Genomic DNA, 16,206 nt, shown 5'->3' with positions numbered 1-16,206 from the left:
CCTAAACTCTGGCATTCCCACAGAAATGTCTGCAGATACTTGAGCACGAAAAACAGAAGTTAAGGCCTCCCCTCTGCGTTCCAGGATGCTTTTAGTCAGAGTGGTAGCCTCATAGTCGTGTCTTTCTTGGCCATTTGACGGGCAGCCTCGCCTCTGTCTTTAAAGTCAGTACAGGTTAAATACAGTTTTACAACACTCAGCTGAAAGCACTGAGCTTCTGGATTGACGACAGCCTGGATGACACCTAGTGCTGCGTGTGTTCGCTTGTGTATGGGGCGCTGCTGTGACTGTGCTCTGCACTGTTGCTGCTGGGTCCTTTGCCATCCCACCCACTGATGTTCTAACTTCTCTCTTCTTTCTCTGCCCATCCCTTTCCCCCACCCCTGCCTCCTTATCTCTTCCCCTGGTCACTTGAGATGTCCCAGCAGAAGACGACCCCTCGCCCTGTGCCCTGGAGACAGGCCACGGGCGGCAGTGCCAGAATGGCACGGTGTGCAAACCAGGCTGGGATGGACCCAAGCACGGCATCACCAATTTCGACAACTTCGCCTTCGCCATGCTGACTGTGTTCCAGTGCATCACCATGGAGGGCTGGACCGACGTCCTCTACTGGGTACGTGCCGGGGCGGGCGGGGCGGGGAGCATCCGCCTTCCAGGGACGTGCAGTCGCACGCACACCGGGAGGAGTGAGGACCTTGATTTCTTCCAGGTCTTGCCTGAGAAACAAAGCCCATGAGCCTCTCTCTGCTCACCAGCCCAAGAGAAGTGTCACCGATCATTTGTCCTCCACAGTGGGAAGCGCTGGCACACAGCCCAGCGGGGCTACGGCCGACCTGACACAAGCGTCCTCTTGTAGGGCTTCTCCCGCCCCGTGCGTGTCCTGCCCGTGTCCCCGAGGGAGCGGGAGGGTACACGTTCAATTTCTAGGGCTAAAGAGAAAACTCAGGCCTGGTTTTCAAAGAGGAAAACATTTTTATTGAATTGTGCAGCATCGCAGCATTCTATTGTGTTTTACTTCTCATGTTGATCTTCCCTCGTTATATCATATAGTCCATCAGACAAACGCATAGCCAGCCTCTTCACTCCTGACAGAACGCTCTGCTGGTCATGTGATGTGTATTTAGAAATGCCACTTCTCAAGTGCCAACCAATCAGCAGTAGATCTCCTTTTACCTTAAAGATGCCCTTTTATCAGCCAGCAGCCAACACGACTTTGCCAGCGTCCGAGCTGTCGAGGGGCAGGTTTTCGTGCAGCCTGCCCTACAGGCAAACACACCATATTTGATCTGTCTTCATTCTGGCAGTCAAGTCCATTATTTGTATTAAAAAAAAAAACCCAGGAAATGTCATTCTTTGTAGGATCTCTTACTTCCACGTGAGAACTGATTTGCCAGAGCCTAGCACTGCACTCCAGCGTTTGGGCAGAAAATGCTTGTTGTCGGGCTTGAGAATACCATCGCGCCTAGAGTTTTGCAAATAATCAAGTGGATTTGGCTGCCCTGAAAACAGTCTAAGAGGCTGTTTGGGGAGGGAGGGATGCCAGGCTGCCAGGCTGGGAAGAACCAGAGCCAGGAGAGGTGTCCACCCCCGCCCCCAACCAGGAGGAGGAGTTCTGGAACCTCTCAGAGATGCTCTGCACACTGTGGGCATTGTGACTGCTAAACTGTTTTCAACAATTCAGAAGCCCTTTTCTCCCAGTTTCTGGGGGCAGACTGAGACCCTGCACTGCCGTGAAACGTGCGCCTCTCTTCATAGAACCAGTTTAAACTTGCCTGTGTGCCTTGAACCCCACCAATGATATTCAGTGTTCCCTGCTTGATAGGGGGTGCCTGGAATCCTGAGGATTCAGACACAACTACATCCAACTCAGGGCAGGGAAACTAGCTAGACTGCACTAACAGCGGTGGTGCTGTGGGAGCCCGGTAGAGTGGTCATGCAGCTTCACTCTCAGAAAGACACAGGTCTAATCGCCTCTCCCTCCAACTGAGATGAACACTGGCACACATCTCCCAGGCTCATACTCAGTAAGAACTTGGCTTTGAATGATTTGTGAGACAAGAGGAGATGAGCTTACTCTATCCGGGCAAGTTTAATTTCTTTTAGCAAAGCAGATAGAATTCAGAAGTGGCCCTAAGGAGTCCTTCTACCTTGGGTGGGTCCCTCTGGCCAGCCAAAGACAGAGATGTCCTCTGCCAATGGGCATCACAGGACACGTGGTCGTGTGGGACTGGGCTCGGGGGCCTCACCATACGAGCTCCAAACCCAGGCCCTACGTTGCCATGGAAACACCTCCCATGGCATCAAATTGAGGGCAGGACGGCAGTGGGTGGGTGGGTGGTGGTGGGGGAATAGGTATAATTTACTTTGCTGATGGCCTGATGTATTTTTGTGATCCTCCTTCATCCCTCCCTCCTGCTTCCCACCCCCCCAGCCAGATGTGGTCCAAGGAGGTACTGTCACAGTGACAGCCAGAGTGGGGGTTGAGAGGAGCTCGCCCAGCAACCAGCAATTTTCAACAGCTGTGTTGTGCCTTCCCCCTCTCCCCCCTCCAGTGCGGGGAGGTGGTGATGAGCTTGGGCAGGGCATGGCAGTGTCAGAGGTGGGGACAGTCCCAGCCCATGGGACAGCCTTCCCCTGACCTTCCCAGCACCTTCCTAAGTGACTGAGCTATGTGTGCATGTGTGTGTGTGTGCAGGCACACATGTGCATGTGCACACACACACACATACACACCCCTGAAGGCGAAAGGGAACCTCCTGGTGGGTATTTTGAGGGAGGCCCCTCCTAGCCCAGAGCGCCTGCCTGCTCGCTCTCTGCTTCTCTACTCTCTCTGGTTGCTCCTCCTTCCTCTCCTCAGGCTCCTTCTCCCAAAACCCACAGACTCTCACACCCCTCTTTGCTTTCCTATAAAACATGGAGCCCTCTAAGCAGGGAGGGGCCCGCTCCCCCACCCAGTGCAGCCGGGGGACAGACGCCAAGGGTCGGCCGGGGGACAGATGCTGAGGGTCCAGCCAGGTAACAGACTCCGAGGGTCCAGCTGGGGGACAGATGCGGAGGACCAGCCAGGGGACAGACACTGAGGGCCCAGCCCCAGCACCTGCAGGAGCTCCCAGAGGTCCCCATGCCCTGTGTCCATGGAGGGCGGGGTACAGGGCATCTGCAGGGAGGCATGAGTGTCCCCTGAGCCCCAAGCAGGGCTCCGAGCAGGATTTCGGGCACCTTGCACTTGAGGACTCTCAGTGCCTCAGCAACTGTCCATGAAGGGAACTCTGTTGACCTCTGCCCATGAGGCCCTCTGCCCGGGCCCCCAGACTCTGCTTCCCGTGTGACACAGAACAGCCATCTGGCCTGTGCCCTGGCCTCACCTCCTCCACCAGCACTCATCCCCCCTCCACTTCCTGACACCTCCTGTTTTCCCCAGTTGGTTTCTCCCTGACCAATTCTTCCGCTGATTTTTAAGAATTAAAGATTCAGCTTAAAACTAAAATCAAAAGGACTCCCTCATGAGAAATCACAAAAAGGAAAGATGTGTCTTTGCGAGCTTCTGCCTCAGTTTGGCTCCAGCAGGAATGAAAGCATAAGGTTTTAACTTTGCATAAGTCAGTGGTCAGCTCCACACTCACACGTGTGGACATGCTGGGAGGACATTCCTCACACACATGCACGGACACACATATATGCACACACATACACACATATGCATGCATGTGCGTGCATACACATGCACACATATATGCACACACATGCACACATATACCCATAGATATGCACTCGCACACGCATACACATACGCACACACATGTATATACACACACACGAGTGCACGTGCACACACATACATGTACGCACCACGGCCACTGATCTCTGGCCTTGGCGCTGCTGAAATATCCCTGGTTTATGAGGAAGGCCTTTTCCCTCCAAGCAGGTGGAATTGGGTGTTTGACCCTATCCTCTCCCGTTCCATCTCCACCTCTTCTCACTGCCTTAAAGGTGTCCAGCGAGCAGAGGTGGGGAGCTGAGCTCTACCAGAGAGCCGCTCAGGGTGAAAAGTGGAGAAGAGTCTTCATCACCCAGAGACGGCACCTGGCTCTAACAGGGATAAGGTAGAGAAGGTGTCAGGGTCCCCGGTACGCCCAGCCCTGAACCCTGAGTCTGCCCTAGGTAGGGCATTACTGCTCAGCACCCACGCAGCTTTAAACAGAGAATCTGTTACCTAAACAATAAACTCCTGGTTTATAAACATATTAAGAAGGGGAATTCTCATCTCTCAAAGCTATAATTTGTTTATTTATTAGGTTTTGTTTTATTCATTTCACTGGCATTAGGCAAGTTCTTATTACTCAGTAATTCAATTGAACACACATTTAGTCAGCATTTACAGGGCCCCCAGGCCTGCGCTCGAGGAGTTTGGGTCTAATTGGAGAGACGTGGACACAGAGAAATGTGGCTCCCACGCAGGACCCAGGGAGAGCAGGGAGGGCTTCCTGGAGGAGGCGGGGTTTTGCTGGCCCATCAGTTTCACTGAGTGGGGAGCAAGAGAGAAGGAAAAGCCAGCTTTGCGCCAGTTTAGAGACTGGACAGAACCGTGCTCTGGGCTCCCCACACATCCAAGAACCAGCCCAGCCCCCTCTGGTCTCACCAAGCACCAGAGGCCCACCTGGGATAGCAAGGTCCACAGGCCTCCACTCCACGCCCCACTCAGTGGGGGTCCCGGCTGAGTCCCAGTGAAGCTGGTTTTGTCGGTCTCTGGGAGTGGTGGGCCTGCGGCAGATCCACACCATCTGGGCCTTCCTGGTGCCTGGGCAGGCACAGAGGGGCACGAGGGGTCAGGTGAGACGGTCCTCTGACTTGCTGCTCCCCCAGTGACCTGTGGGTGGACCCTGTGTCCCACAGACAAGGTGACACGGGTCAGAGTTTCATCTGGCCACCACCCTGGGCACTGGCTTTCAGGGCAGAGCCGACCCCGCCCTCTGATAACAATCCCCGTAATGCGCTATGATTTTAAAGGCTGCACCTCCTGCCTGCGATGGCAGGTGACAGCCTCCCATGCCCCTCAAACTGCCCAGCCCTTGAAGACCACAAGGCCTTGGATAGGGCACCAGACCCAAAAGGTCCCCTGGAGTGAGCTGGGGTGGAGAGAGGCCCCTGAAGATGGGGCTGGAGTCCACAGTCCTCCTCTGTTTCCTTCCGAGGGAAACGTGATGTTGGCTTTGAAGGTTCGAGGTGTGGTTCCCTCCAGGAATCAGATGTGGGAGGAGAGGAGGCGTGTGTTTCAGCAAAGCCTGGTTACTGGTGAGGTCCCAGCTAAGGGGCTGCAGGTGTTGGACCCAGGAGGGCCTCTCTGCACGCCCGCCCGACAGGGGCTCAGGGAACCGCTGGCTTCAGAGTCTGAGCAGACCTGTCCTTTTTCACCTCTAAGTAAGGGTGTCAGCAATCTGGGTCATTCTTTAAAATATGGCTTTATTTATTCTTCTCTCCTGAATAGCTCCGCACGGACTGACTGAAGCCATCCGTCTCCTGCTCCCGCACTGCCCTACTTCAGGCCGCCCCAGAGCAGGGGGCCCAGAGCTAAGGTGGGGGTGCGAGGGGGTGCAGAGAGTCACAGCCTCTGTCCTGTCATAGCTTTGAAGGCTGGGCTGTGGACCAGCAGGTCTCAAGCCTAAGACACATCAGGTGCGCCCGGGGCTCATGAGAAGCTGGGACATCAGGCGCCCCCAGTGTGGGTGCAGGGCCAAGGGGTGAGGTTCCAAACTCGTCCCCAGGTCCCCAGGGAGGGTGACACTGCTGGCCCTGGGGCCTCACCTGCAAAACCACCGATGCGGGTCATTCAGGAAGCCTGTGCCCTGAGGGATTTTGGAAACCCAGGGATGTGGACCTCCCACGGGGTCTCCGTTGGCCCATGTTTGCCAGAGCTGCTCCCTGAGCACCAACCCCGAACCACTGTCCTCCCGGCCCGTGGCCTCTGAAGCCAATGACACAGCGTGGTCATCAGCACTCATCCATCCAGGCCCCTGGGTCACTTCCTGAGGAAGGCGTCTCCCCATGTGACCCCAAAGCCTCCACCCCAGCTTGTCTGCAAGAGCTGAGGCCAGGGTGCCGGCTGCAGTGACCACATAAACCCAAGTGAGCAGAAACCATCTCTTAGGGAAGAAAGCACTTTGGAGGTGACCCAGCTTTTTAGACGAGTGAACAGAAAATATTGGAAGGAAATTCTGTTCCCCCGAAAATAAAAGGGCAGAGACAGCCAGGCGAGAGCCCCACCCGCCCCCAGGCAGAGCCGCCAAGGTCCTTCCCACTCAGGTCAAGGTCACAGGGTGTTAGAGTCAAGGTGGCGCTGGGCGACAGTGGTTTCCCCCAATCTCTGCTCCTCCCTCCCGGCCTCTGCTCCTCCCTTCTGGCCTCCCTGCCTCCTTGCTGTGAACTCACTCCTGCTTCTCTGTCTCCTCACTATCCTTGGTCTTTCCAGATGCAGGACGCTATGGGCTACGAGTTACCCTGGGTGTATTTTGTCAGTCTGGTCATCTTCGGATCCTTCTTCGTTCTAAATCTGGTTCTTGGTGTGTTGAGCGGGTAAGCTGAGTGTTTCTGTGTCCTCATCATGACGCAGCTGAGCAAGGCCCCAGGCCCCGTGTACCCGTCACCAGGCCCAGGAGAACAGAAACTGTCTCGCTTCAGCCGCACGTGCGGACCACTGGCTGGGCAGGCCGCTTGGCCTCTGGTGACCTGGAGGCCCCGGTCCCGGAGCCGTCCAGTGGCACCGGGCCCGGAGTGGCGGGCCGTGCTCGGCTGCTCCCGGAGCTACACTAACTCTGACCCCGTTCTTCCAGGTCAATGATGCCGTGGGAAGGGACTGGCCCTGGATCTATTTTGTCACATTAATCATCATAGGTTCATTCTTTGTTCTTAACTTGGTTCTCGGTGTCCTTAGCGGGTAAGCAGGACCAAGCAAGAAGGTCTCGACTTTTCCATTTACCTCGTTTTACTCTTTCTGCTCTTCCTGGCTGTATTCTTCTGGCTCTGATGAATCTGGGACGTGGGCCAGCCCGGGAGCCTTAAAGTGAATGTCCTTGGCCTGGCTGGACAGAGGTCAGAGGCGCAGGGAGGAGCCCCCCTGGTTTGGGCTGCAGTGAGAGGTACCCGGGCCCACCTGTCTGCTGCCAGCCCTGCCCATACCAGGCTGGACTGTCCAGGTGGGCAGGACGCTTCTCCAGGGACCTCGGGGGCATCTGGGCCCCTTGGTTTGGCAGAGGAATTGGAGGAAGATTCGTGGGCCGTCTACTCTGGCCCTCGTAGTAGCCTAGCAGACGGGCACCTGGGCCATCTGTCCAGCCTCCGTCCAGGATCACTGGCAGTGAGGACTCAGGCCCTCTTTACCCGTGCTGACTGGGCCAGGAGTTCGAGCTAAAATGCAAATAAACCAAACAGACCGAGATTCCCCTTCTCCTTGACTCTGATCGCAGCCTGGGCTGCCCCGTCTGTGTCCCCCTCGGAAAGGAAGAGCACTCAGCTATTTAAAGTTCCCAATTACAGGAGGACAGAGGAGACCGAGCACGTTTTCCTTCAACTTTTTCTGCCCAGCTCCAATAGGAAGCCCTCCTAGTTTCAGCCTTGGTACAGATGAAGTTAAAAAGCGGTCGAGGCAGCAGGTGGGGGGGGCCCTAGGAGCCCTGGGCAGCCACCCCTGCCCCACAGCCCCACTGGACATCTCCTCGGCTCCCTTTGTTCTTTCCAAGCCCAAGCCAGCCACGCCAAGGCCACCCCTGAAGGCTCCCGTGACTCTCTGCTCCTGCACCACCTGGGGGATGGGCCGCTGCTTCACAGCCTTTCCTCCGTCTCTGGGGATGTGTGTATCGGGGAGAGTCGGCCAAGGAGAAAGACGTCCCCCCTCTCCTGCCACAGTCCAAGGCCGCACAGGAGTGTCAGGGTTGGCCCTGGAAGTGGGGAAGGGACAGGGTCCACCCTGACCTCACCCCTCCCCAGCAGGAGGGCCATCAGAGGCCCCGTCACACTGGCCACACAGTGGAGGGACCAGCACCCTCCGTCAGTGTGACAGCAAAGCACAGGACATTGGGTGCCCCCGTCAGCTGCCTGGAGGGTGGAAGGGCTTCCATTTTGTGTCCAACACAAGAAAATGGCCTGTTTATAGGGGGTCGTCAGGGAGAGTGTTGGAAAAGTCAAACTCGTCACCTCTCAGGGCAGAAATGTGGCTGCTCCAGCGCTGGCCTTCCTGGAGGCAGGAGGTTCTTAATGTCGCTCACCCAGCTGACAAAGCGGGGACCGTGACCCCAGCCCCTCGGTCACCGTGACGGCGGCGCGTGGCCGTTTACGTCAGCACCTCAGCGGGCAGCAGGCGCTCAGCAGCGGCGCCGTCCCCGCGGCAGTGCTCTTCCTACAGGGCTCGCTGTTTGCTCGGTGCTGCCGGAGCTGGACAACTGAGCGGGGCCATCCCAGGTTAGACATGCTGCCCTCTGCTTCCAGGGACGAGGGAAGGGCCCCTGAGGAGCCGTGTGGCTTGGAGGGGTCCCCTCACTGGTCAGTGCCTGCACGAGGCCCTGTCCCATCTCCCTGTCACTGCCCACAGACGAACGTTGAGTGAGCTGGGCCTGTGATGTGCCAACTTCTCAACCTGGGTAAAGGTGGCTCCACGTCCTCCCCCCAGAGATTAGGAGCAGGTCTGAGCAGTGAAGTCCCCCCAGAAATCTGCAGTGGAGGCTGAGGCATTGACCTCAAAGCCCCCTCGAGCAGGGGTCTGCCTGGTCGTGCTCGGCCCCCAGAGGGGCACTCCTCCCCAGAGGTCAAAGCAGAGTCAGATGGCAGCAGTGCCAGGGGCAGGCAGACTGGCCTTAAAGGATGGGTCTCAGCCCAGCTGAGTCTGAGTGAGTGAGTGACTGGGTGGGCAGGCCCATGGGATTCTGGAACCCAGATCCACTCCCCTCCTGGGAGCTCAGCTCTCGATCAGTCTCCCCGGAACCCTCCCCACCCCAGCCCCCCAGCACTGCTGCACCTCCCAAGCTTCCTGCGCCCCAGACACCAGCTTTGCCTGAATGCGGAGTGTCTGCAGGAGAGCAGCTCCCCTTCCTGGCTCATCCAGAGGATTGGCTGCCCAAGGAGAAGCCCAGAACCAGGCTGTTATTGACTGAGCATGTGTGGCAGTGACCCCGTCTCAACCAGTCAGGACAGCAATGTGCTAGTTCCCCCACCACTCCCCCCAAATCACAACCATATGCCCACTTACCCCGTGGCCAGCCTCCCGGAGTGCCTGGAAATGTCCAGGAGCTCACCGCAAAGCCCCTTCTTGGGTCGGTGTCCACTGTGAGGAGTTTGTTGGCAGGCTTCAGGCTTGGCGTCCTTGGTAAATCCGCTCACGTGCTGCCCACGCTGCCCTGAGAGCTGATGCAGAGCACATGTCCACTCCGCAGGGAAGAAAAGTGAGCTTTATATGTGAAAACTTCCCCACATCTCACAGGTGGGGCCTGGAGGATCAGGATTTAACCCCCACGTGTGGACCCATGATCTTTGCTCCCATCCCCTACGCTCCACCATTTCCAAGCCCATCAGCCTGGTTAATCCCATGACTCCAAATTATGGCCAAGATGCAGCAGGGAGAGGCCACCTATGGGCAGATGGGGGGCCCAGACCAAGGACCAAGGGTCCTGGAGGAAGCTGGAGAACCCCTGCCCTGAGGCCCTCAGGCAGTCCTGAGCTGGAGGCCGGCAGCTGGTAAATGTAACAGCCCTTGAGGGAGAACACACCCCCCTCAACCCATGCAGCACTGCCATTTAGAAGTGTTTGGAGCTGGTGGCTGGGACCCTGAGTCCATCAGTTAAGGGTATTGTCCTTTCAGAGCCCAGCAGGGTGACTCATCCTGGTATATTCCTCCCTGCAGTCATGAAGGAAGGGCTCAGGGCGCTTGGGGTCTCCTGCTCAGGAAGGCAGGAAAGCAACTCTGGAAAGCCTCCATTTTAAACGTGGAAGTCAGAGATTTTGGTCACTGGAGGGTTGGGCATCCTTTGTCTGGAAACCTATTCCTGCTGAGGCCAGATGGATCCATGTAGCTATCCATCTTGTGGATCTTTTCAAAATGCATCCACGTTCGTTACCTGTTGATCCTCATAAGTCTCAAAACCTCCAGAAATCTCGCCTCCTGCCCATTAGAACAGTGACCGCAACCACAAGATTCTGGAAACTGCACTAGAAGTTGCAATTGAGTGAAAGTCACTGGACCGTGGATTCTGGTCACTTTGTGGTTTTAAGTTGTTGCAAACAGAAAAGACGTATGTCTTCAGGTGACAAGGGGCCTGGGGTCTCTTAGAGGGTGGGCGCCCAGCTCTCATTCCCCCAGGAGATAAAGCAGAGGGCCTGAGGGTGCAATGGGCACATTGTGACATGGAAACAGCCCTGACCACCAGCCACAGTTAAGACCCACGTCAAGAAGAAGCAGAAGCGCCGGACAAGCTGCCTCGCAGCTGGAGCGGAGGTGATGCTCACGACTCCCAGCAGGGTTGGTCCAACACTGAATTGGTGAACACCGACCTCTGTTCTTCAGGGGAAATACTGGGTTAGGTTCCTGTGAGCCTCTGGGCACAGCCTTGTCATCAGGACACAAGTTGTTGTTATGTGCGTCTACATGAAGGCACCTTGTTTAAGGCATAGTGTTGGTTCGTTCACACCACCCTCTCAGCCCACAGCTTATAACTCAGGCCTGGATGGAGCTTGTCAGAAGCTTGAACATTCCCCGGAGGCACCTCCCAGCCCTCGAGCACATAGGGTCATAGACCGCATAGCAGCTTCGTGCTTAGAGGCCATTTGATCACAAAAATCACAACAAAAAGCATGAAATGCGGGAGACATGGCATCAGATGGGCTGTAAAAAGGCCCTCGTTTGCAGTATGAGCTGCTCTCAGGAGGTGGCAGCCCCTTGTCTGACCTCAGTTGGGACCATGACCCCAGATCCTGCCTTTCCACATATCTGCGGTGACCACAGTCTCACCATAGATGGCATGACTAACAAGACTTAGAGAGGAGACAGGTCTACAGACGCAGAGTCCGTGGGTGATGAGGACCACTACACCATCATCACGGGGCCTCGAGCCCGAGCCATGGCACCAACAGACCTTCCACATGTACCACTGGGAGCTGTGCAAATCGCATACCCAGAGTGGGCTCTCCACCACATCTGTGCCGCCAGCCACTGAGGGCACAGGACGCGCCCCTGCCTTCAAACAGACACCCCATGACTGACCCAGGAGTGTGAGACGTCTCAGAAAGGAGACGAAGAGAGACAAGTGCTTCCGTCCTACAGGTCCCCTATGGCGTGTGCCCATCCCTCCATGTGCCCTAAACCCCTTGAGGACCTGGCCATGCTGCTTCTCCTCGCTCACCTCACCCCCAGGAAAACTTATTTCCTCATCTCCTGGGGATGTCTGTGTGGTTCCCAGAGGTCTCGGGTATGGATGGCAAGCTTCCACTCTGCAGAGCAGATGTCACCACACGTGACTGGGTCAGCTCACGGCTCCAGGAGGAGGAAGACCATAGCTACTCAGTCCCCTACACCCCAAGCCTGCTGCACAAGGAACAGAGCTCCCAAGGGTGGGGGGTGGGGTGGAAGGATGGTCAAGGGGGCCTGGAGTTGCAGTCTTGGGAGGGGGCGCTCTGTGAAGTGACTCCAGGCAATGAGCCCACAAGCCTAAGAGGAGTGGTGGGTGGGAGGGCTGGGGCCTCTCTCCAGGCCCCTCCCCAACAGCAGGAGCTGAGGCCTCCCTCCACGTGGTCAGCGGGCAGCCGGGCCTCTTTTCCCCGGGGAAGGTAGGGGAGGTGCCAGCAGCTGGCAGGAAGCCCAGGAAGAGCAAGTTCAATCAGGCTGGAATTGGATTCAATCAGAGTGAAGGAGAACATCCCGTCCCAATCAGAGCATCATCAAAGCGGCAGTTGGCAAGAACTTGGAGCCCACGTCTCTCAACGGAAATGTCCCCAGACCATCCCGGCCCTACCCCTCATGGTAAAGAGTGAAAACTGAGCTCCAGCAGTGAATGCAGACCCTGGACAGTGGGTGTGGGGGCTCTGGAGCTGAGTTATCCTGCCCCCTGGCTCACCTGTGTGCCCTGCCTTCCACGATGCCTGCCTGTGGAGTGTCTGCTGCTGCAGAATCCCTTCAGGTGGACTCTGCAGCCTCCCACCCTGAACTGCGCCTCCGCCACCAAGAGAAGGAGGAGTCGTGTCTCTAGGAAGAAGCTGAAATGCCCAGTGCGTCCACACATACCCCCGGGGTCCAGAGCACCACAGACTGAGGCATGCACTATGTATTTAGAAAAGGCACAGACTTGCTTCGAGAGTGACACCCAGCCTCCTCGACCCCCTTCTTGGCCACCAGCCCCTCCTGGCTCAGAAAGTGAATTCAAAGTCAGAGAGAAAATAAGGACAGAGTCACAGAAAACAGGAAAGAAGTAGACACTCTCCAAAATTCTTTAATAGGCCCTTCTTCCAGCAAATCCCAACCCAATTTTAGCTTCTACTCATTATTGCTTGAGACTGAATGCCCCATTTAACTTTTATATCGTCTTGACTTTATGCATTTTCCCATTCTGATTAGATTTCTTTTTTAACCCAAAGGGCAGCCACAGGACATTTTCTTGTGTTTGGAACCCTATTTTGTCTCCTTCATGTAGGAAAGAACTTTCTCTAGATTAGAAACCCTCCAGGCTTGCTGAACCGGCAGAACATGTCCTAGAAATGAGAAGGGGTGGAGAGGTGAGCTCTCCTGGGCCTGACCTCAGTGACTATACTGGCCCATGTATAACATGGGCTCTTTGAGAGGCAGAGCCCTGATTTGTAACATCTGACGACTTCTGTAGTGTAAACACCCCACCAGGGCCGACCTCAAGCCCCTGAGGAAGCACGTGGGTTGGCAGAGCCAGTGGAGGCGGGGCGGGGCAGGGGGGATGCTTCAGCTAGACCCAGCTCCTTGTCTCCCGGGGCTGTAGTGGGGATCCCTTCTGGCTACTGTTCAGAAGGTCTTTCAGGTCATTGGGGGACGTCTGTCATGAGAGACAGCTTGTAATCACGGCCCAAAAAGAGGGGACATGGGTTTGGTCCACCCGCTGCTCATGTCCCAAGTGAAGATGCCCCGCCCAGCCATTTTATGAGAGCAGGTCAGACCTGGGACGGGGGTCCATGCAAGTGGGGGCCGGCGGTGGGCTTCCCGTGCCATGCAGCTAACCCTTTGTTCCTCTTGCCCCGTCTCTCCCGCCCTGCCCGCTTGGCGTCTCTCACCAGAGAGTTCTCCAAAGAGCGAGAGAAGGCCAAGGCCCGGGGAGACTTCCAGAAGCTGCGAGAGAAGCAGCAGCTGGAGGAGGACCTGAAGGGCTACCTGGACTGGATCACGCAGGCCGAGGACATCGACCCCGAGAATGAGGACGAGGGCCTGGACGAGGAGAAACCCCGAAACAGTGAGCGGCCTCCCGCAAGGGGCTGGGGGCTGGACTTGAGACGGGGCGCTCGGGGAGCGGAGGCTGCCCACCCCTGCCTTGTGGGTGCATCCTTCTCAGCTCTCAGAAGTCAGTCCCATGCGTGCAGCAGAGCCTCCCAGTCCTGCTGGAGCCTCTGGTCCGGAGACACTTTGCTCGGTGGGGTTCTTTGTTTTCAATCCAACGTCCTCCTCCCAGCCCGGCTCCCTGGGCGGAGGGGCGGGCGTCCTGCTCTGGGCTTATTCAAAAGGGACCGTCTCCACCTCCACCACATGGAAAGTGCGCCCCTGTCCCTTTCCAAGCACCGCTGTGCTCTCAGGGAAAAGAGCCAAAGGTTTCTCTAGAGGAAGTTTGATTCAAAGCTCCAGGGAGGTGCTAAACAGGAAGGTTGAGGAAACCCCGAGGGCTTTGGCAGAACAGCATCAGGTTTTAGAAATGGAGCCCAGTCCCTCTCTCTGGGGTTTCCCATGGCAGCTTGTTGGCCAGGCTTTTGCTGGGATGGTAATGAGAGTGATGGATGGTATTGACTTGCAAGTGTTGAGGAGATAATGAATCGCGGAAATTCAGGCTCCTGGGACACGCCTGGTGCTTCTGAAATGTGGGCCCTGGACCGGCAGCACCAGCATCACTGCAGGGGGCCTTGCTGGAAATGCAGGCTCCTGACGCCTCCTCAGATCTGGTGGCTCCAGGGTGGGGCTCTGCCCTCTGTTCAGCCCCCAGTACCTGGGCTGTGGGGTGAACGTGGCCCTAACTGCCCTATGTCTCCTCTGACCCTGACCATGCTATCCTCCTGTGGGTGTCCTTCCCTCATGTTTCACACATTTGAATAAGGTCGTTTCTGGCCAAGGAATCCATAAGGTTAAACAGCTTGCTGCGTGGGTCAGGCAGGTAAGGGCAGGGAGCCAAAGGGGCTTGAGGGCCGAGAGGGAGAAGGGAGACCCTCTGGGCTCTGGGGACCAATGGGGAGGCAGGGTGTCCGTCACGGCATCCTTACAGAGGCCAGGAAGGCACGTGGGTGCACGTGTATCCTGACACGGTGTGCGGATACCCTGGCCATGTGCATGGGCGTGCATTGTGCTGGTTGTGATCACTCTTCCCGGCTGGTTTCCAGCTGTTCCTGCTCGTTGGTGCCTGAGCTCTCGGTGGCAATCCGGGAGGAGGCGTGGGTGGAGGGAGAGGGCAGAGGACATGGCTGTGAGCACAGAGCAGCCCGCCTTCCCTCACCTCAGACGCAGGTGGAACACATCCTCCAACAATGCCCTTTCTGGTGACTCTGCTCAAGGGACACACACAGAATTAGAATGTGCCCTACCAGGGGCTGGTAACAACATGATTCAGCAACCCAAGTGGGCTTCACGCTCTGCTAGGAGTTCAGCAGGCTGGAAGACAAGGCCTGGGATGGATTGGAACAGGGAGCAGCGACGCGGCCAAGGGTCTTCCTGGGAAGAGGCCTGGCAGAGTCTTGCTGACGGATCGTGGACAAAGGGGTGGTCCGTGGTGCCGAGCAATGCGTGAATGAGTGAGCTGGCCTGGGAGCTGAGGGCACCCCTGCCGCCAAGCACAGGAGTCAGCTCTGGACCCCAGTCTGCTCCCTGGTCAGGGCAGTGCTCGGTTCTCGACGGATGGCAGGAACAGGTTTCTTGCATGTTCATAGGGACATGAACATGGCCCTCCGTGGCCCACCCAGCACTGTGTGGCTGTCCACAGAGACGCGGTGATCCCCTCTCCTCCAAGGACGGGTATGCTGCCCCCTGACCTGCCCAGATGGGGGAGGCTCTGCTGCTGGAGCAGATTGAGTGCACAAGCCCCCCACCCCCATTTCTGACCAAGCTTTGGGGAGCACACGATGAACCGCCCACCCTTGTGGACAGAGTCTCTCTCAGGACGCTCTTGAGCCCAAATACAGATGAGCTCAGCCTGGAAGCTGCTGCCCTCCCCCAGGCTCTTTCCTCGGGGCCTGGGCCTGCTTCTGTCTTCAGCCTTGTCCCAGGAGGAGGACAGTACAGGGCCTGCTTGCTTCCATTGTGGAGATGGCTGTGGGGCAGTCCAGGAGTTGGGGCGCCAGGGAATGAGCGTCTTAAAAAGCAAGACAAAGGCTGAAATAGGAACATGTGAGGAACTGAATGTGAGATGCTTGGGGGTGGAGCCAGAAGGTTCACCCAGAGGTGCGGGCTTCAGGAAAGTCCGATCAAGAGCAGAGTGGACAAGACTGGGTTGTTAAGGAACTGGCCACCTAATGGATTTGAAGAAAAGGCAGGCCCATGCCCAGAAACTATATTCTGATCTTCAGAACTTCGTAGTTTGCCCTTTGAAGCAAATATAAGGGAAGAGACGCTGCTATATGTTTCCATCAAAGTAGCTGAAATTTGCCTTTGAAATTGCTCCAAGATTACAGTACAGCGTATCTGCCAGTTCTCTTCAGCTCAAAGACTAAGTAGTCTTTTCAGAAAACGGGTAAAAGGTATTGTCACTCTTGACCAATGGCTTTGGCCACTTCTGCCTTCGCCCCAGCCAGGAACCCCAGTGGCACTTAAGAGATGCCGGGTATCCGGCAATGGTGATACAGCCATGACCCCAGCCAGGAGACTGCTCAGAGACACGTCACCTTTGGTAGCTGAGCACACCCACAAGGAGCCCAGGTATAGGTTTGTGGAGGAAAAGCTACAGACACCACCAAAGTCATAGAAAGAGCAGGGTTAGGGAAGGGAACAGAGAGAAAGTGCATTGTTTGAGGTGTTTCTCT

The 16,206-nt window shown here is 56.5% G+C and overlaps 1 protein-coding gene across 25 annotated transcripts in view; it reads left to right on the top strand.

The window, feature by feature from the left end:
* The window catches only part of CACNA1C (calcium voltage-gated channel subunit alpha1 C), a 391,155-nt gene that overhangs the window by 274,281 nt on the left and 100,668 nt on the right, over positions 1-16,206 (top strand). For 18 of the 25 annotated variants that reach the window (XM_027540907.1, XM_027540916.1, XM_027540913.1 and 15 more), the window contains exons 7-9: positions 417-613; positions 6,828-6,931; positions 13,273-13,445. In XM_027540907.1, coding sequence (XP_027396708.1) covers positions 417-613; positions 6,828-6,931; positions 13,273-13,445 — 474 coding nt within the window. Of the gene's footprint in view, positions 1-416; positions 614-6,466; positions 6,571-6,827; positions 6,932-13,272; positions 13,446-16,206 lie in introns of all 25 variants that reach the window. The other 7 variants (XM_027540931.1, XM_027540906.1, XM_027540932.1 and 4 more) reach the window with 2 other exon arrangements.

This window comes from Bos indicus x Bos taurus, chromosome 5, assembly GCF_003369695.1.
Source record: "Bos indicus x Bos taurus breed Angus x Brahman F1 hybrid chromosome 5, Bos_hybrid_MaternalHap_v2.0, whole genome shotgun sequence".
NCBI lineage: Eukaryota > Metazoa > Chordata > Mammalia > Artiodactyla > Bovidae > Bos > Bos indicus x Bos taurus.
This window is presented reverse-complemented; position numbering and strand designations above follow the sequence as displayed.